This window comes from Pocillopora verrucosa, chromosome 6 (assembly GCF_036669915.1).
Source record: "Pocillopora verrucosa isolate sample1 chromosome 6, ASM3666991v2, whole genome shotgun sequence".
In the NCBI taxonomy this organism is placed as follows: domain Eukaryota; kingdom Metazoa; phylum Cnidaria; class Anthozoa; order Scleractinia; family Pocilloporidae; genus Pocillopora; species Pocillopora verrucosa.
This window is the reverse complement of record NC_089317.1, coordinates 8,053,135-8,073,614: the sequence shown is the minus strand read 5'-3', so window position 1 is coordinate 8,073,614 and position 20,480 is coordinate 8,053,135. Positions and strand designations below refer to the sequence as shown.

At 38.5% G+C, this 20,480-nt stretch overlaps 1 protein-coding gene across 1 annotated transcript; it reads left to right on the top strand.

Moving 5' to 3' along the window:
• Positions 1-941: 941 nt before the first annotated feature.
• On the top strand, positions 942-19,486 carry LOC131793263 (uncharacterized). Its single transcript, XM_066168872.1, has 9 exons — positions 942-1,536; positions 2,963-3,013; positions 3,408-3,782; positions 10,810-11,061; positions 13,504-13,620; positions 14,096-14,188; positions 17,351-17,551; positions 18,525-18,602; positions 19,320-19,486. The coding sequence occupies exons 1-9, from the start codon at positions 942-944 to the stop codon at positions 19,484-19,486; spliced, it is 1,929 nt and encodes a 642-aa protein (XP_066024969.1).
• The last annotated feature ends 994 nt before the right edge of the window (positions 19,487-20,480 follow it).

Below are 20,480 nucleotides of genomic sequence, written 5' to 3'. Positions count from 1 at the left end.
ATGGTTTTTTTTATCTCTTCAACGTTTATCTCTCCGAACTCTGCCGTTTTAACAATTTTACCGAGTCAGTAGAATTGATGGATTTCAACTAATTAATCCGTTTCAGTGGAAACGTAGCGATCAGCATCTCAACAATCGATCAAACAGTTTATTATTAACAAAAGAGATGTTTTAAGTTTACAAAACTGGTTTCCACATTACTCATGTTATCTTCAGTACGTTGTAAATGCTCGTGTGACAATTTGAATTAAACTTACAAAATTTAACAATTGGTTCATACGTCAGCGTGCGTCCACCGAGATATGAAGCACGCGGGAAGTTTGGAGAGCACGAAAGATGCGTAAGAGTTGCTCGAGACGTAGCCTCTAGCTTCTTGAGTGCTCTCCAAACCTCCCAAGTGCTTCATATCTCGATGAACGCACAGCTGACGTATGAACCAATTGTTTTGTAACATTTTCAACCCGATGGAAAATTTTTTCTCTCGAGGGATTTGTTTGCTGACAATGACAATGAGCGTGCACGATAGGAATATGAAGCACGCTCGCGCAATTGAATTTGATTACACAAATTTACTAGCTATGTTATAAACGTATTTGTATGTGACGACGCGACGGCGATAGTTCATATGTTAATCTATACAGTGTCAACGGGCAAGTAAATGTGAACAAGTACAAATTGATCAAAGAAAAAGAAAAAATAAAAAACAAAAGAAATTTAAAACAATTGTATTCAGGATTCGAAACAAATGCAAAGAATTAGACCCTGTCTTAAGTTGTAATCAAACCCGTTGAAGATTGTGTGACTACCGAATCAATTTACAAAATTTATCTTGAAGGCAGCAGCGACACTCGGATCAATTCTGTTGACGAGCAAAGCGCGTCTTGATTCTTGATGATCGCTTGTTTTCGCCAAGGTAATCTGGTTTCAACCTACCAACAGCGATGTCTGTTGTCGAGTACCTTCGACTATTGGATCAGTGTAGCAAGGAAATCGTTTGGCAATCTGAACGTGAATGGTTAAAACTTATTTACGGCCGTTTTATTCCTGATGGCTCGGTAGACGATATCACAGACGTTATTTCGTTACTTAACAAGCTGGAGGAGAAGAATCTTTTAGGGATTGATCGTCTTAAAGTACTGAAAGAACTACTGAAGGGGATAAGAAAGTGGGATCTTCTTCGAATATTGGAGCGATTCGAAATGAAGAGAAAGGAGTACAGACAGTTACTGGAGCAGATAAGTCATGCACTCGAAGAGTCCAATGAACTGCAACGACTCATTTTAATCTGCAGACGAAAAAATCTGGTCGCTCATGAAAGAGAAGAACACATCAAAAATGTCAATACATTATTGGCAGAGTTAGAGCAACAGCACGAGTTGGGGATAGAAGACCTTGGTATCCTGAAAACCATAGCAACCGAGATGGAGAAACCAGATTTGTGCAGACTAGTGGAGGAGTTTGAGAAGAAGAGAGAACAGGAAGAAGATGCTGAGAGGGAGAGGATAAAGTGGGAGGACAACAAGCGAAGAGCAGGAGGTAAGGAACAGCTTCCAATTGAATTACTTACTCTCGAATTAGTTTTTGAGCTCTTCGACCAAATGTTGGTCCTTGAAATCGATCACGAACACGAAAGTCGATCGAATTTTAGGATCTTGAGCGTTACGTTCCTTGTTAGACTTCAGGTTAAAGTCTGTTCAACCGATTGTCCTGAGAGTGTTGAGAGCTGTAAAATAAGTAACATGCTAGACTTTATTGCAAATACGAGTAAGAAGTCACTTTCACTTGCCCAGATGGAAACCAAGTTAAGTCGCTAGTAATGCCTATGTTGCTATTTGCGAGGCGAGTGTTTTCCTGCTCGATATTCCTGACATTTTACAAAGGTTATTTGCTTTGTTTTAAGTTCACAGAGTGTGTAGACGTGCGAACATTTTTTATTTAGTTATTTTTTATTTTATCGCAATTAGCACTTTCTTGAGGAAATCGATAGGGTGCTGGTTAGACATGTTTAAGCAATATGGCGGGAGAAGAAACTTTATTTCGTTCCCAGGGCCTCCTCTTTGTTCTTTGAGAAAACGGCGAGACGCTGGCAAGAGAGGGTTGCTCCAGATAGCAGGAAATTTTGACACCTTCTGTGCCTATAAATACAAAAATTTACTGGTCAACGCAGCATGAGACTCCGACGAGTAAAAAATGCTTGAAATTTGTCCTTCACTACGTTTTACTGATACTGTACCACTTTAGAATTAAAATGTTCTGTTAATCATACTCATAGGACATATCAACATTTAACATTAACATCCACCTTCCGAAAAACCGAAGGGGATAAGGTATGAATTTCTGGCGTTTAATGAACCTGCATGGTTGATTTACCATACTTGAATTGTTATTTATTAGAATTTACAAGAAAATTGCGAGGGTTTGCGTTGAAACCTCTGAAAAATGTTACGATTTAAAGCAAAATCTCTGTTGAACAACACTTGGGATATATTAATTCTTTGAATACCAGTTATTTTCTCACAGAATTGTCCCCTCGCCGCGAAGCCTCACTTGATTTCAGAAAGATCGCTTTGTTATTTCTAAGCCGTAATTCGCATTACGTTTGGGAACGAAATATCGTTAACTCCAAAGCTAATTTCGTTGCTTGGAAGGTGTTAATTCTCATCGTTTTTGGAAAAAGTATTGTTTAGCGTATGTATATTTCGTTTTGAGCGCCAAAAGGTATATCTCAATCGGGATGGAACAGAAAAACAATGTTGAAAGGGTTGAAACCTCGCGGTTAAACTCGACGGGAATTTGTCGCATGAATTTACAAGTGAAACTGCTACGTCATGATGTACATAGTACAGCCGTGAGTACGTAAGGATCTTTTTGCTTGCTTGGTTGCTATGTAAGAATTAGGTAAGACTTGTGCCCGTGGAATATTATAATTGTTATTCAGTGATTGATTTATTTCTCATTCCAGCTGGAGCCGCTCTTGTTCTTTCTGGAATAGTTGGGAGAAGATTAATAGGAGGTAGGACAGTATTAATTAATCTTGTTGAGAAGCAGAGCCTCATCATGTGGAACCTTAAACCCGAGACAATAAAACCCGCTCACACAGAGCAAGACCTGTAGAATACCTTACGCTTATGGTCCATCCACTTCTCTTTATTCACGAGCCTCTTTGTCGTCTCTCTCAGTAACGTATAACTTTCGAAAATAGCAATCCACTCTAATCTAGTCTTAGCTAGGCTCTCAGTTACTGGAGATAAAAAAGAAGCGGGAAAGCAAATTACGCGAGAAGTCTGTGAAGGAGTGCTCTCCTTAGCCAACTCTCCCAAAACTTTTGTTTCTTTGCCTAGCTCCGCTTTTTCGGTCGACTCCACAAGCGGCTGATGTAAACCCTGTGATTTCTACATTTTTTACAGCTGTTACACCTCACTGTACTTTCCACAATCTTGTTGGTGGTACCGTGGTCGTCACTACATGGATGGTCCTTCGCAGGAGTCGCAACATGGAAGAATTTTCCAATGCTTTGAGAGAAGCTGTTCTTCCATTGGGAAATTTCTTGCGTGCAATTGGTGAAGGATCGATCCGATTTACGATTCAAGCAGAAAATATTTTCGCTCTTGACGCACTATGGCAAAGTTATCAGGATGAAACACTACAGACAAATTTACAAGAGTTTCTTGTTACTGAGGAAATAGAGCAGCTGACAGGTGGTGAAGTGAGATTGACTGTGCACATCGACGAAGATGAATACAGAAATGCCAGGTTGGATTTTATGATATCAGGAATAGAAGGTAATTACACCAGAAATAGTCCCGCCATTGTGCATGACTCCTTGTTCGAGATGAATTAGAAACGTCTCTTGTTGTATCTTATAACGGTGCGAATCACGGCATCTAGAAGATGTGATTTGAAAATTAAAGTTGTTGCATTACGATCGATCTAATATTTTTCCTCCTATACGATTTATTGAAACACGTCACGAGACTGTAAATGAACCAGCTCATACATAACTATCCAGTTCTATACTCTAGCTGATGTTTCTTGATTTAATCTTACCTTTCGTGAGATAACAGTATTCGATTGAAATTGCATTCAATTTTGGCGCGAATGAAGAGGCAAATTTGCGTGTTGACAAAGGACAAATATACGGTTACATCTTTAGCCAAGTGGGGTTGGGGGAAGTTACCAGGTGAGCTTTAAGGATAACTGTGTTTTCATTGAGTTTTTTCCGCCCTTCTCCAAAACATCATGCACTACGCGTTATCATTATTGTGTACGGGTTGATTATATCTACATGAACTAGAATTCCTTTGTTCTTTTGGAGGAGAATCGATTTTAATACTTCTAGATTCTTTGATAGGCGCTCTTTGTTCGCAAACGTACTTCCTTATCGCTAACATAAATTGTTTTAAGTCCAGATATTTGGGTTTGAAAAAAGATCCATGGTGCAGAAATTAAAATCGTATACTTGTTATATTTCATCTTTTTCAGCCTGATCTGTCGCGTGGGTTTAAAATATACCTGTGAATCGCAACATCACTTTTTGTGTTTCTTTGGTCGACCGACAGATCGAACTGGGAAAGAGTAGTTGCTTATAATCGATCAAAATGTCCAACGGGTTGTTCTTTCTCTTCACTTAGCAACAGCCTCTCGATTTATTATCCAAATGACTGAACCGCAATTCCTCCGCGAAAAGAGCACTGTGATATAAAAATCGTTGACTTCAAACGAGTGGATATTTCTGTTTCTAAAACTCATTCGAAAAGTAACTTTGAGTTGTGCTCAAAAATGCAATTTTCAGACAACTTAAGAGCAAATGTGGCCAAAATCGAACTTTTTCAAAATATAAAGGCAACAGCCAAAAAATCAATTCGGCTCATATGCTCAAGTTAGGTAGGCCTTAGAGAGAAACGAACTTCCTTTGGCTGAATATCTCTTTGTTTTCGGGAAAATCGATAATAACTGAGTTCCGCAAAAATCCCGCCTATGAAGCTCAAAATTTTAGGCGAATCTCAGAGCGTCGCGGGAAGAAGAGGTATAAATATAAATCTGTGGGACGTCGGCTAGTTAAAAAATTTCAGTGAAAGTTGTGGTTTTGACCTTTATACAGCTTTTTTATACACTTTGCTCTAATGCACATCTGCAGTAATGGGCTATGCCCTTTGCAGATCTTTCGCTTTATCCACCTTAAACAATAATTAAAAAAATACCAAGATTCATTTAATCTTGAGACTTTTAATTATGATTGGGGTTTAGATGATTGTTTGCTCCTGTTTCGCATATTTAAAACTTGACCTAAGTTCCCGAAGCCACATGTTTTACAGTCCAATGTACTATTTTTTGAAGAGTTGTCGATTTCAGTAGACCTCATTTTATCCAACTTAAAAATTTGAGTAAATCGCGCTTAATCATTTCCCAAAAAAATCCTTTTAAGGTCGAAAAGAACTACACTTTGCCTTCCAAAAGCCAGATTTTCAGCTAATTATTTTGTGTGGCACATAGGTACATAACGGGTTACCTTTAACCTATTTTTGTGTGGGATTTCCCACACTTAGTCAAGGCCCGCGAAATTTATTTCTTTATTTCTTTATTTATTTGTCCACGAGAGAGAAGTGCTTGTCACGTGGTTTCTATTTGCGTTCAGTGAGCCGTGAAGACTGGATTCCAGTCAGCGTTTTTTCATAGTGTATTGTACGGCGGCCATTTCTCTTCTCAGTCGTTGGGTTTTGGAGAACTTATTCGGAATTTCATATTTGTTTCTTGGGGATTTTCGTTTCCAAGGTAAGGATAAGTCATTTCATATTTTCACGGGTTCTTTGCGTGCTTTAACTTTTCAATTTTGTTGTGGGAGCTTCACGATTAAGCTCTCACGAAAGGCGATTACGTTTGTACACCTGGTTTGTGTTCTTTCTTTCATAATCCGAGGCGTTTGTTTCGTTATTTCTTCAGGTGTCTATAACAGAAGATTTTTTCACGTAAGCCAACACGCTGAAACGCGGCTTGTGTTCAGTGCAGGTTGCACAGGAGCTTTCACGTTTTCACAAGCCAACATTTATCGGCTTGGACCTTCGGTGCGGGTTGTGCCAGATTGAAAGGAGTCATTGTACTCTCGCAAGCCAACATTTGTCGGCTTGAATGTATTTGTGCGGGTTGCGCTTCAAAGAGTCTCAGGGTGTCTCAAAGTGTCTCACGAGTGTCTCAAAATGTCTCACGAGTGTCTCAAAGTGTCACAAACTGAAAGAAACTATTGTTTGCGTTGAACTGTTAAGAGTGTTATCTATTTTAATAAACTGAGTTTCTAGTTAGTTGGATTGTTGTTGTTGCTCGCTCAAGCACACAAGTAAATATGGGGATCTCCATTGACCAATTCCGTTCAAGGATTGGATCTCATGAAGATTTACATCCTGATTTAAGTGAAAACTATGACCTCTCTGATGATCTCAACATTCCATCAACATCGCTGAATAATGAACCACTGATATTGAATGAATTACCTGATTTCGATTTTCGTCAAATGGTCCAGACACCCGATAAAGAGCAAAAAGAATTTTTTATCACATTTTACATCAGATTAAAACCTCAGAAACCCCCTTCTACTGCTTCCTCAGTGGAGGAGCTGGTGTTGGCAAATCGCATTTAACAAAAGATTTGTATCAGGCAGTGCTTTATGGCATAAACACTTTAAAATGTTTGAACTTAATGAAATCATGGGTGAAAGAAACAGCAAATTGTTTGTGGAATTACTTAATAGGTTGTGTAAAGGTAAACACACAGTAGCTGACATTGCAAAACTTAAAGAGAGCTATACAAGAAGACATCAACAACCCAATAGATGCACCTCACTTATTTATACAGAATGCTAAAGTAGATGAATTTAATCAAAGGGCCCATAATGCAGCCACAGGAAACAAATCCACAATAAATGCTCCAGATAGTGTTATTGGAGCTATCTCTCCAGAGCTAAGAAACAAAATACTAAGACAAATACCCAATGATCCAAGAAAAACAAAACAATTAGCCTCAACCCTTTGTCTTGCTGAGGGTGAAAGAACACACCTTGTCATGAATGTACGAACCGAAGATGGCATGACAAATGGTGCTGGAAATGTTGTTAAACTAGTTCAGTTACATCAACAAACCAAACCATCTGGTATTGTATGGGTACAATTTGACCACTCAGATGTAGGTCAGAAAACAAGGAATGAAAAAAGACATTTGTATGTACAAGGAATTGAACACACATGGACCCCAGTAAACCCTGTGACTACACAGTTTGTGGTAGGTAGAAACAGAACAGCACAAGTTGTTAGAAAACAATTACCACTGCGTTCCGCAGCAGCAAAAACAATTCAAAGGTCACAAGGTGATACTGACAGTAGAATTGTTGTGGATTTTAGTACCAGAAATACTATTCCACACATACATTATGTGGGACTCAGTAGAGTGACTGCTATAGAAGGCCTATATATTTCCAATTTGTGTGAAAGCAAGATTGCTGTTAATCCAGATGGAGAGATTAAGAACAACTGCAAAACTTAAGCTTTGCATCTCCCCTCTCCATGACATAACATTTTCCCTTCTTAAACTGTGTTATCTTAATGTAAGGTCTCTTCACAAACACATAGAAGATATACGTAAAGACTTAAATTATTTATCTAAGTGCTGATATCAATATTTTCACAGAAACAAGATTTAATTCTCAAGATAATAATGACATGTATGGCATTGCTGGTTATGTTCTCTTCCGTAATGATAACCTTAATTCCAGCAATGGATCAAGGTCTTATGGTGGTACAGCTGTGTACAGTAAAATCCCATACTTACCTGGATACCCCTATTGTCACAATATACATGGTGTTGAAATAACAGTAATTAAGTTAGCAAGTCTTTAGGATTGAGTAATCATAGGGATATATCACTCCCCAAACGTGCCTGTAAGACAACTTTATGAAGCAATAACTGAGGTACTAAATAACATTTCACCAGACAACAATAACATTACTGGAGACTTTAATATAAATTGGCTTGTTGAAACAGACAGAAGACCTTTGTATAATTTACTAGTGAGGGATAACCATTACAAACAGTTCATATCAACTTATACAACTGACAACAACACAGTAATTGATCATATATATACAAATATATCTAACATTGATATACAAGCAGATATTTTAGAAACATATTTCACAGATCATAAAGCTGTTTGGGCCTCATTTCACGGTGTCCTCTAACAAATTACTTTATCATGATGTACATTGTTTTTAAGTTAAGAGAGCAACAAAAGAAAGCAGTAAATATTTATGAAAAGAGTTGTTTCCCTTTTTTCAGAGGAATTTGTAATAAGAAACTCGCAAAACTATTAATAAGGAAATGCTGCTTATTCATTTGGTACCAGAACAGGCCTTTTAAAATTAAGTTTGAAGTCATCTTTCTAAGAGTTGTCCAGTTTAACAACCATTTACAAAAGACAAAAATTAAACTACATAACACACAGTCTTGAAATTTCAAGGCAGCTCCTTTAACATCTTGGCTAATTTCTAACTGCAACCTTTATTGACAACCCTGCATTAAACAATTATTCCACAGTTAAGTCTGCAACCCCTCCTGAAATACTCCAGGATACCAAAAAAAAAAAAACAACAAGCAAACAAACATATTAGTGAAGTGAGCAAACAACCACATGCGTGACTTTCACGTAATCTAAAATTCGTGATTGCAGCATTCCCACGTGCGTAAAGTGCTTGTAACTTATGGGAAACACACGCATGTTACACCAAAAAAACCCGCGTGTAGCAGAAGAGGCCGATTACTCGCAATTTCTCGTAGTTTTGAATTTCCCTTTTGTTTTTCAGAACACCCATGTACCTGTACTTTTTTACACCGATGCGATAGAAATTAATTGGAAAAGCATTCCTTGAAATAGGAAGTCGTCCTGTATTTTCAGCGAAAAAGATCGTCAAGTGATCAAAACAACACCGGCCAGATTATAGTCACGTGCTCGGCAACGACTTCTTGAAAGCGATCATCTTTCATTCTTACCATCAAAACAGTCACGTTTGCATAGAAGAATAACAAAACGAAACGATTACAACGGAAAGACCCAAATTGGCGTAGAAAGAAATAATGCTGCAAATTACCATTTTTTTTATGTCATGGGTACATGTTTCCGTGGGTATTTCTGTGTCAACAGCTTGCTGTCACTCACAAAGTCTTCGTGATTCTCGCTGGTCCTCGTTATGTTTGTTATGATATGCAAAAAACCTTCCGGACATCAACGTTTGCTTTTTCTTTCTTATGTAACTCTCAACTGTTATGTAACTTTCTGGACTGGTTATGTAATCACTTCGGACTACTCACGTGTCAGTTCTCGGGTTACACGACAAAAACATTTTTTTATAATAAGAGAGTCGCTATCGCGTTGTTGTTGCTTCGTTAGCTCTAAAGGTAACCTGCCTCTCAAGTAATTAAAGTTTGTGTTCAAAGAAGCTTACTGGACTCAGACTCACTATCTTGCGCTCTCGCGTCTTAAAGGACAAAACTATGTTTAGCGCATGGACGATTCGAAGACCCTTCAAATTTGGTTTTTAAGTTGATCATAGCACTAATCTGAAACATTTGAAGTCCATTTCAATTTAGTAAATGTCGAAACAGGCGTCTAAAGACAATAAATATCGCAACGATCAGTGCAATCATAATAGCGCCAGGACTTTGGACTTACTTCTTCGGAAGGATAGATCTCGAGTTCGAAGCCGACTAATTACGAGTAATTACGAAGAGTCCACGCTACTTTGCATATCGCAGAGCGCCCACAAGAACTCGTTTCTACGCTATCGTGTATCCACGAGTTAAACAGTAGTTGCAGAAATTTTTTCAATTTTTTTTCAATGACTGTTACGAAAATATTTACTGCTCCAAGTATTTCCAGTATTGCCGTATAAACAAATAAATAGCCTAAGCCACCAAGAGGTAATTTAATTATTGAAGACGATTACCAAACGTTCAAAAACACGCCAAAAAGCTTCCAGGGAGGGAGGGAAAGGCATATTGCTTGATAAAAGTATAAGTTAATACCCCAGATCTCTCCTGTGAATCTGTATTTGTTCAAATAATTCCCGCACAAAAATTACTATTCAGGCTGTTGATTCCAGGCCTAATATCACCCCTGTAGTACAGTTGACTCACGGTGAGCGACAGGTTTCCTTCCGCTCAAAAACCCCTTGCAAACACTTTGTCAATGAAATCCCACACAAGTACGCATTGCGGACCTATTTTTTATGTAGTCAGAAGTTGGTTGGATGAGTTCAATTCCCTTGTGTAAATAAATCGTCAAGGATTGCTCAAATTGCCGACAAAATGTATTTTGATGCTGTTTTTTAAGATTTGGTACTTTTTATCGGTCCAGATAGTTTTTCAATTTGTGACGCAACGATCCGAGATTCGCCTGAAATTTTGAGCTTCAAAAGCGGCATTTTGGTGGAATTCAGTTATCATCAATTTTCTCGAAAATAAACGATATTCAGCCAAGAGAAGTATGCTGTGACTTTTTTCCCATTGAGACTTACTAAACTTTGAAATATGGGCGAAATTAATTTTTCAGCTGTTGCCACCAAATGTTTGACCATTGGTGACATTCGTTCTAAAGTTTCACTTACCTTTTGGGTTATTTGTCACTCGGATATATATGATTTATTTCCGAGAGCTTGATGATCATCCAAGTGAGGAAGAATGCTCAATGTCTCAATTCTCTTTTGCAAATAATGTGGAACCCATCGCTTCATTCAACATTATATTGCTTTTTTTTACTATAAATTTTAGAGATGAAACTTGAAGAGGAAAGAGGATTAAAGAGGGCAAGTTCTGATTCAGACCTTCTGAAAGAACGAAACATGACCACAGCCAATACAAGAGATCCTTTTCCAGAGAGGGAGTTTTTACCATTTGACAGAAAACTGCGTGTAGAAGAATATTTGGAAAATCTTCAAGAGACCTTCAGCGAAATCACACTACCGAGTGATAGCGGAGCTGGGACTTTGAGTAGTGCCACTTCTGAATATGGATTTGACAAAGGTGAAAGTGATTGTTAGTCTCCACTGAATGATAATTCTTTTATAGAAGGGTTTATTAAAAGTATTCAAAAATAGCACCCCAGTGGTGAAATACATGTGAATTTACAAGTATACTTTAAATATTTAAAAAATACGAAAATCTTACATTTGACTTTAAAATTAAGAGTCTAAGGGGACTGGGAATTACAAGAGTCAGTAGTTATATACCAATGAAAAACGCTTAGGTTTGCTTGACTACAAGAACTGGGCGTTAGACGCCATTGTTGGAAAGAAAGATTTTTTAAATCTTTCGGTCCGGCATTTAAAGAGTGATACATGGTTTTTGTTGCGCAACTCATAAACGTGGCAATCGGCGCGCTTTGGTGGAATAAGGTGGTACAGCCGTGACCCAGGCACACAGATACCGTCCCAAACTTTCTTGCAGAGTTCGTCTCTTCTCACATTTAAGCGAGTGGAGTTTGCAGCCACAATGGCGTCTTTGTAGCTCAGCGCCGGAAATAATATACGCAGAGCTCTTTTCTGAACTCTTTCGATCATGTCCTTGAGGTAAATTGGTAGGCTAGTAGACCAAGTGACGCAGGCGTATTCGAGGACCGATCGTACCAAGGCATAAAATATGTTAATAAGGTCTTCGGGTGGAATTCCGGACCGCTTGAGCCCTCTTAAGATGTAAAGACGTTTTGAGGCTTTGGAGACAATCTCACGCACGTGCTCATTCCACCCAAGAGTGTCGCTGATAGTGACTCCAAGGACCTTGTGTGAGGAGACCCGTTCTAAGGGACGTCCATTGACGCACAAAGGGCCAAGATCTGGCCGTGTTCTAAGCGAACAAATCACAAGTTCCTTGCACTTCTTTGGGTTGAGGTTCATATTATTGCGCGACGACCACTGTGCAATGGCGTCAAGATCTTTCTGAAGGGACGATGTACCGCCTGATGGGATGACCTCGGATATTGTTAGGTCATCTACATATTTCCAGTGGCTCGATAGTAATGGAGTTTCAATCGCGAGATCGTTAATCATCAGGAGGAACAGGATGGGGCCAAGCTTAGAGCCTGATGCAATAGAGGTGTTGAATATTCGCGTGATCGGCTCAGCGAGCTCAGCAGCATATTCTTTCCAAATACGAGTCGGAATCCCATCAGGCCCAGGGGCCTTAAAGGCGCTGATGGCAAGTAGCTTTTTGTAGACCCTTTGTGTCTCGATTACGGGCGGTTGAGGGGATGGTAAGTAGCAGGGCAGTGCACTTGTATCAAGTGGCTTAATGTCAGATATTACAGATACAAAAAACTCATTAAGGCGTGTTGCGAGAGTCGCGCCAGAGATAATTCTGCCTTCCTCGTCAGTATAACTGAGTTCGTTAGGGCTGCTAGCCTTCCCTGCAAGCTTATTCACCATACTCCACCATTTCCTCGGGTCAGTGCTCTTGAGGTTATTAACTTTGTTTTTATAGAACTCGCATTTCCGGCGGGTGATAACCTCTCTGACCTTATTTCTAAGGCGACGCCATTTCTCCTCCGGGCCATTTAGATAGGCGCGTTGGCGCTCTAATATGAGAGCCTTAATCTCAGGTGACATCCAAGGCTTGTCCATTGGATGAATCTTCACGTATTTGGACGGAAAGTAGATATCGCTGGCTGATGAAAGATCCTTAGTAAATGAGTCAGTGAGAGAGTCAACTGATGGTGAGTCACCGTCTACTTCTAAATCACTGAACCAACGGTGTGAACACGCCCACCTCCCAAAAGCGTTTATTGCCGACTGAGGAAAGCGACGCATCGGGATCCTTTTCTTTTCAACGCACAGCGGGTTTAGTTGGTTCATTGAAAGCGGATTCCAGTGAACAGAGCTATGGTCCGAAGACCCTAATTGTGCGCTGACAATTGGTTCGCTATAGTATTCACTAAAATCCGTTAAAATAAGGTCTAGTCTGGTCTAGTATGCTATTGCCCCGAGTGGGGGTAATAGAATAGGTATGAGTTGCCGAGAAATATAGCTTGATTCTCGCTGAGTTCTTATCATTGAATGTCTTTCCCTCTCGGCTACGCGAGTCAATTGTAATGTAACCATAAATGTTGATGTCAGAAACCTTACTTTCGTGTTAATAGTCTTGTCGGTTACTCGGGAAAACGCCAGAATCGTTACAGAACCGGCCTTTTTACTTTGATGATAGTTGGGTGTAAAGACTGTCTCGAGAAAATGTAGCTCAGGTATGAAAGTACATCCTCCAACACTCACTCGAACACGAAGGACAAAAGACGCATGTGGCGCATGAGGAATCGAGTCTCACATATTTGAATTCCGGGGCTCAGATCAACCACTGAGACTCTGCGTTGAGTTTGGCCATGAAGTGGTTGGAAACTTAGATTTCTTATATTTCTTTGTCGATTTCTTTGCTGAGTTCAAAACTTATCATCTTCTTTTTCTGTTCATAAATCCTCAGGAGACAGACTTGAAAAGCTCGACCAGGTTGAAGGGTTAATCAAAGATGTCATTGAGAATTGGGACAGCATTCAGGAAGCATACAGAGATGCATACAGAGATGCATACCCGTTCGAAGGTTATATTATCAATTGATTATTTTCAACGAATTAATCATACTTTTAATTAGTTGATAAGATGATTGACTTTTAAAGCTGTTACTATCACGGACAATACAAATTTTCTTTTGAAAAAAATACACACAAACAAAGGGCTATCTAGATGAGGGTTTAATACTGGCTTAATGTTCTTGTGCAATGGAAATTTAGCGCCTCTTCTTTCTGTTGGATTTCGCCTGGTGGTCATGTGTGGCTGTGGGTTAAAGTTAGTTCATAAAAACTGTGAGGCTTGTACAGGTTCTAATCGATAATGGTTGTGAGTTCCAAAAGACAGGAGCAGTATGAGTGAGGCACGATCGATAGAAGAGCATAATTAGCAGCTGATGACAATAGTTCTTTAATATAGGGTGGACTACGACTGTTTCACGAATTGGAGACCATTCTGTTTGATATGAATTTGAGACTCAGCAATATTACATCCTCAATTTTTTCCAGGACGTAAATATCGTAGCATAGGGAAAGAATTGGAAAATATCAGAATGACTCTAGGAACCTGGAGAAAGATGGAAAAAGAGTGGATGATTGCAGGTCAGTCTCATAAAAATCGAGTGGTTGACTCTAGAACCGTCACCATTAGTTAATTTAGGGATGGTACTTTATTACGACAGAGTGGCTATGGGTTATACTATGTACTCATCGATTCATTGGGCGAAACTGACCGAGAGCCAAATGTTTACCCTTTCAGCTTGATCAAACTTAAACAGTAAGCATTTTATCATATGACCACCAAGTGTTGAAAATTTCAAAACTTTCGTTTCAACTTAAAAAAGACGTACTTGGGTTCAAAAGAAGGGCGAACTGGACGACTGATATCAAGATTTCACTGTAAATACTTTTTTCCGGTGAGTCAGAGCAAGAAACTCATATTTCACTGAGAAGCGCAACTCATTTCCTCATTTATTTTACTTCAAGTTGAAGTTCACAATTTTAAATCGAAAATACAAAATAGCCGTGTGAGTAGCGGGCCGGACGGTTTTTCCGGACCGGCTTTGATTATGGTTTTCTTTGGGATTGTGCGCATGACGCCGTCATGCGATAATTCTACGTGTTACGTAGCTGACAGCGCCCGTGGGCAAGATGAAGCGATTCCTGGCTGGCCGATTGGACATAACAGGTCCATTTTACCCGCTTGGGATTTCCCACTTTAACCCCGCCCAAGAAAAAAATTGGGAGCTTGTGCAGCTTTCTGATTAATTTTAATCAATGTTTTTGACGTTTACCCATCAACAGTGTAAACCTATTAAATAAGCTGTTTTTTTTCCAATTTGTCAAGTAATATCCAGCGCTCAAAAAACCCTTAGCATGTTTATTCTTACTCAGTGGCCCCCGCATTCCATATACGTTATATTGTTCAGCTGAAACGTCAAGTTAAAGGTCAAGATGAGTGGATATAAGTCTCGTTCATTGGCTGCGGTCCATAAAACGCACAAAAAAAAAAAAAAAAGAAAGGAAAATCGGCCAATATCCAGTCATTTTTACCTTAAGTGGTCAATAACGCGTATGGAATATGAATGAGAATGAGTTAGAATAAACCTGCTAAAAATCATGGCATTACTAAAGCTCTTGCAAATTAGGACACTCTTTATGAATCATATTTTACAGTAGGTATCACTGTATATTTATTTGCCTTTGGATTTGAACAAACACAGGCATGGCGCAGAATGGCCGGACATGTTTAATATTCATACTTCATCAGCAGTGCATTAGCATAACAGCAACGCGATGGAGCGCAAAATTTGAAAGCCGGTAATCAACATTTTAAAGGAAATGGCGCCAGAAAAGAACGAACACCTAACTTTGATTTTCATTCTAAATGGGTCTCAGTTGGAAAAGTCAACACTTGTAGGCTGCAAAATCAAGATGGAAGTACACTTATTTAATCGAGACGCTCAGGAGAAGGACACGACTTCTATAAACTATTGAAAATGTGAATGTGTTAAAATGTGAATGATTTTGTAACCATTCTACCGTACATGACAATTCAAAACTGTTTAATTTCTATTTTAAGTTTCTACTTTCTGGTCCAACTTTTATGAACCTGTAACTTTCAAAAGTTTCTTTATAAAGGAAATACAGATACTAAGCTTAAATATCAAAAATAGCGGAAAAGGATTTACTTGGAATTTGCGCTCGCTGTATTTCGTATCACATAATGAGCAGAAAATGAGCCATTTTGCTCATTAATATACATGTATTCAGCTTCTCTAAGTTCCTGAATCTTGTTTTAGCGCCGCCTTCGCCGCTCCCTTGGGTGTTCACTAATGGCTAAAATGTACTTTTCAGTCTGCCGGATTTCGTTGTGGTCTCTGACGAACATTTACGATTGCAGCCGACTGTCAGAGTTGTAAGCTATCACCAGAGAGAGGAAATATGTTTGGGACTCGGAGTGGTGATTCAATGTGCAGATAGATATTTGACGTTGTAACCAGCTTTGTTCATGTTCTGAGTAATCTTTCAAATCCTGCACAGTGGAAAGAGAAAGATGAGTGTTGGAGAATTTCACTCGTGAGACAGCTGCCAAAGCCTTTTGGAATAACTGAAATAATGATAAATTTTTGAGCATCGGTGAACGCGTTTATCGTTGTTGGGTTTTGAACATCGATTTGAATGAAACATTTCATTGCTCATCATTCGAAGAGAAAATGAACGTAAATCAGCGTGTTAGGCCGCTGAGAGCACGAAGAGAACGGAAAAAAATTTTGCTCGCGCCTTGTGGCAAATAATGTAAAAGAATTCACATCAACATTTCACGCTTAAGGACTAATTGATATTTTTGTGGCTGTGTAAAAAGTCAAGCGCCGCTGCGAAAATTTGAGGTGCGGCCAAAACTATTTCAGCCACCAAATTTGTCTAGCACAGGATAAAAGGAAACAATGATAGAATAATATTTTTAAATGACAGTATTTTTGTCAAAAAACGAAAAAAAACAAAACAACAACTACAATATTTACCAGTCAACTTTGAATATGAAGGTTTTTTTTTTATCTCCATTCAGGCCAGTCAGTCTGAATTAGCCAGCGGATGAACATGATACAACCAAATTCTTATTTCGTATTTGGTATGGCTCAGACTTGCACTTTTTCAGAACTTGAAAGCTTACTGTATCGGCATAGCAGAATTAAGAATTTGTTCATGCTTAGCGTGCGTATATCGAGTTACAGATGCACGCGGGAAGTTTGGAGAGCACAAAAAATACGTAAGAGTAGCTCGAGGCGCAGCCGAGAGTAACTCTAGCTTTTTGAGTGCTCTCCAAACTTCCCAAGTGCAACCATAACTCGATATACGCACAGCTAAAAGCATGAGCAAATTCTTTTATAACAGAGCGACAATGAACAAAGAATGTCCACGTCATCTTATTTACGCACGGGCGTGCGTAAATAAAGATTTTGTTCATAGCAGGTCAATAGGACTTACATAGGGCAAGCACGCGCGCTATGTTATAACAGCCCCTTTTAAATTTCATTCATCCCTCTTCTGGCAGTTGATTCATTTAAACTTGCATTAGGCCTCTTAGAATCAGTCGGCCTTTTATTGGAATAAATCTACTGATTTAAAACACTTAAAACAGCAAACCCTAATTTGAGCAATTCATGAGCAACCATCATATTTCTCTTAGATAGTTTGTTTTCAGTATCGTGGTTAATTATTCTGTATTCGTAAATACTGTTTTTCTTTTTTGTTACATTGTAGAACCTATTTTGACATCGTCAAGGTGTGCTGAAGCTGTTATACAACAATTGAAAAATTCTCTACAGCTAGATCAAGGCTTTTTCGAAAATCCAACCAGATTGGACAAAAGAGCTATCCGTGTCTTGGCAAGAAAAGCCAAAAATTTAAAACGATTCGACGTGTTTAATTACTTAAAAAAGATCACACCACGAGGAACAACAGGTTTGTTGTTTAATATCATTTCCTTTAATCCTTCTCAATACTTATCAATTTATTTTTGAGCAATCATAACCATGATGCCTTGTGATCAAAATAGTCAGAAGGCCTTTAACATCAAACTCTTTTTAATCCGTGAAATTTAAGTAGGAAACAATTTGCATAAAAAAGGAACAATTGTAAGTTTGCAAGACATCTTTGGATATTGCTTATGTCATGTTCAGTTGCAGAATAATGTTCTTGTTACTATTTGAATCTAAATTTGAATATAAGTTATCGAGTTACAACGTTATATTACGCAATATAGATTCGTAAACTACTTGAATAAAATACAACGGAAGTATGGAAGGCAAACGTGGTATTTTGAAGTAACCCAGGATAAACCAAAACAGAAAATACCTTCCGTTAAACTAATTTCGCACTAACTTGCTTTTAAAAGTTTTGAATTAAGAATAGGGGAACCATTTATAGAAAGGAAAATTCTTTTCCTGGCGTGGCCGTGACAGTTATCATCTATTCCTCTGTTCCCTTGAAAACACACAGCCTTCTGTTTCGAAGCAGTTGTAGAGCATGAAAGACAATCGAAATGTTTACAAAAAAATGACTGCGGGAAAACTGGGCTACCGATCTTCTCGCCAACTAGCAAAGAAAAAAGTATCAGTTGGGTTAATGATAAATGGTGCAATTATTCCGTTTCGCTCAACCAAAGCTGAAAAGAGAAAGTTAGTCGCGAAAAAACAACGAAGTTCAAAGTTCTTAGCATCACATCGAAAAAACGTGAGCGAGAGGCAATACACGTGATGAAAGAATCAACAATGATAATGGAGGGGGGGGGGGGGGTCCTCATGAATTCCATAAATCTTAGTTGCGAATCATTTGACTTGTGTGGTCGAATCTTTATTACGATTCTATGTTTATGTTTGAAGCCATTGAGTCAAAGTCAGTATTTATTCCTAAGGCGATTCTTCTTTTCTTTCAGGTCCTCAGTTACCTGAGAATATGCTCATCAAGGAGATGCCAAGAGATAATGCATATACTCTTTCAAAATCTTTGAGACGTAAGTAACCTTTTGTGAAATAGTCGTGAAATAAGAGCCACTACAAGGAAATACATTTATTCAATGGCCTGTGGTATGTCCCAGGCTATCCACCCTCACGGTGATGACAACTTTTTTCGAATCCAGCCTGGATTAAGGTGACCCAATTTAAGACGTGGGTGCTTCCATCTGCGACCCAATGGTAACCGGCCGAGAGACACATTCCCTTTGTAGTCACTTTTATTGAACCAGTAAACTTGTGGAGTCACCCCGTATCATGTAATGGACCCCTTTGCCCATTTTTTCAGTCTCATACTTTGTATTGCTTCTTTGTCTCTGTTCATCAGGAAAACAATAGTCGCAAGGCGTTTTAACAACACATAAAAAACTATATATCACCAAAAAAATTATTAAATTTGGTCTTCTCGTTTAAATAAGAAATATTGAAACAGCAGAAAAACTTCTGTTATCACTAATGAGTCTGGAATAGTGTCTCTTCTTTTACAACTACTCTACCAAAGTAGGTTGAGTGCATCACATAGACCCGTACTAGAAATGAAACCATACTACAGATATGTTATTCTTTTTTCATTACAATGGTCCATGAGGATAATCCTACTAGCAATTCATAAAGTAGGTCACTCATATAACTTGATGGTCTAGTGGGCGTTAAATTATAAACAAGTCATATTCCACGACGCACAATTAAGATGAATGTTTGTTTTCTCTATTCCAAAGTTTTGGGTGGAGCGAATAAACTGGGTTTGAGACCAGAAATGATGAGACGCCGAGAGGGCACTTCCGTAATCAATGCTCTCGCCAACCGACACGATTTAAAAACAGTGGGTGAGCTGTATGACTTTTTATGTGAACATGGGCTGCTTTACTTTGCCGATTTTCTTTAAATATCTCAACGCTACCAGCCCACGTGGATCTCTCGATCTCATGTTTTCTTACTCTATCCTATGAGATGATGAATCATCTCACCCTTACCACAGGGAACAGATAATTTGCTGCTAAAGTCAGTCATACTGAATTGACATGATCAACTTTTCCTATAATTCCTCCGACTTTGTCAGTTAGGTAGGGTTGGTTATTATAAAAAGTAATGTTAGTATCGGAAGGTAATTTAGTTTTGCACATTGTTAAAATTAAAATAACTTTTCTCTCATCAGTAACTTGCGTTAGTTTTCTAACCGGCGCGAGAAATCATTACCTTTAATTAATATTGTAAATAGTGGTTGTCTTTGAAATGGTAGAAGCGGTGAAATTTCATGTTTACTTGCGGTGTTTCCATCGGGTTCAAACTTACAGTTATTTTTAAAGGATTTAATTAAACTAACTACATTAGCTAGGAGCTAGGAAAACCAAACAAAAAAAATGTGGTCAAAGTCTAACCTGCTTTACAAGGATACCGTGTATATTGACATTGTACGAAAAAACTAGACGATCTCAGTTTGAAAAATGAGTTTTCTCAATTTCATTTCAAACTCACTCAAGGAGTTGGATCGTTTAATTTATTTGGCGATGCTTTTCCATAACACAGCCCTGCTTATGCTTAAACTTCGCTCACATTAATTAAACGAGTATTATCTTTGACGAGTATTATTCTGTACATATATAAACGAGCCGTGATATGTTCAGAGCAAAGAGATACAAGAGCTTGTATTCCAACCAGCAATTACCAAGTGCTAGTCCATGGACATATTTGACCAAAATAGAGAAAAGTGATATGCTTTATCATGACACTGACAAATCGGTGAAAGATCATTTGACGCATCTGGTAGCTTCAATTCTTGACAAAATTTTCTGAACACCAATGACAAAACGGTCGAAAATGAACAAATTTTGAAACCATGTAGGCAAGATTACGTCCTTCTCCCTTTGCAATCTTGGTTA

Bases quoted from the DNA above. Each gene is read 5' to 3' on its own strand.
- LOC131793263 (XM_066168872.1), top strand. From the start codon at position 942: ATGTCTGTTGTCGAGTACCTTCGACTATTGGATCAGTGTAGCAAGGAA. The intron at 1,537-2,962 runs GTAAGGAACAGC...TTCTCATTCCAG, and splicing joins CAACAAGCGAAGAGCAGGAG to CTGGAGCCGCTCTTGTTCTT. The intron at 3,783-10,809 runs GTAATTACACCA...TATAAATTTTAG, and splicing joins TATGATATCAGGAATAGAAG to AGATGAAACTTGAAGAGGAA.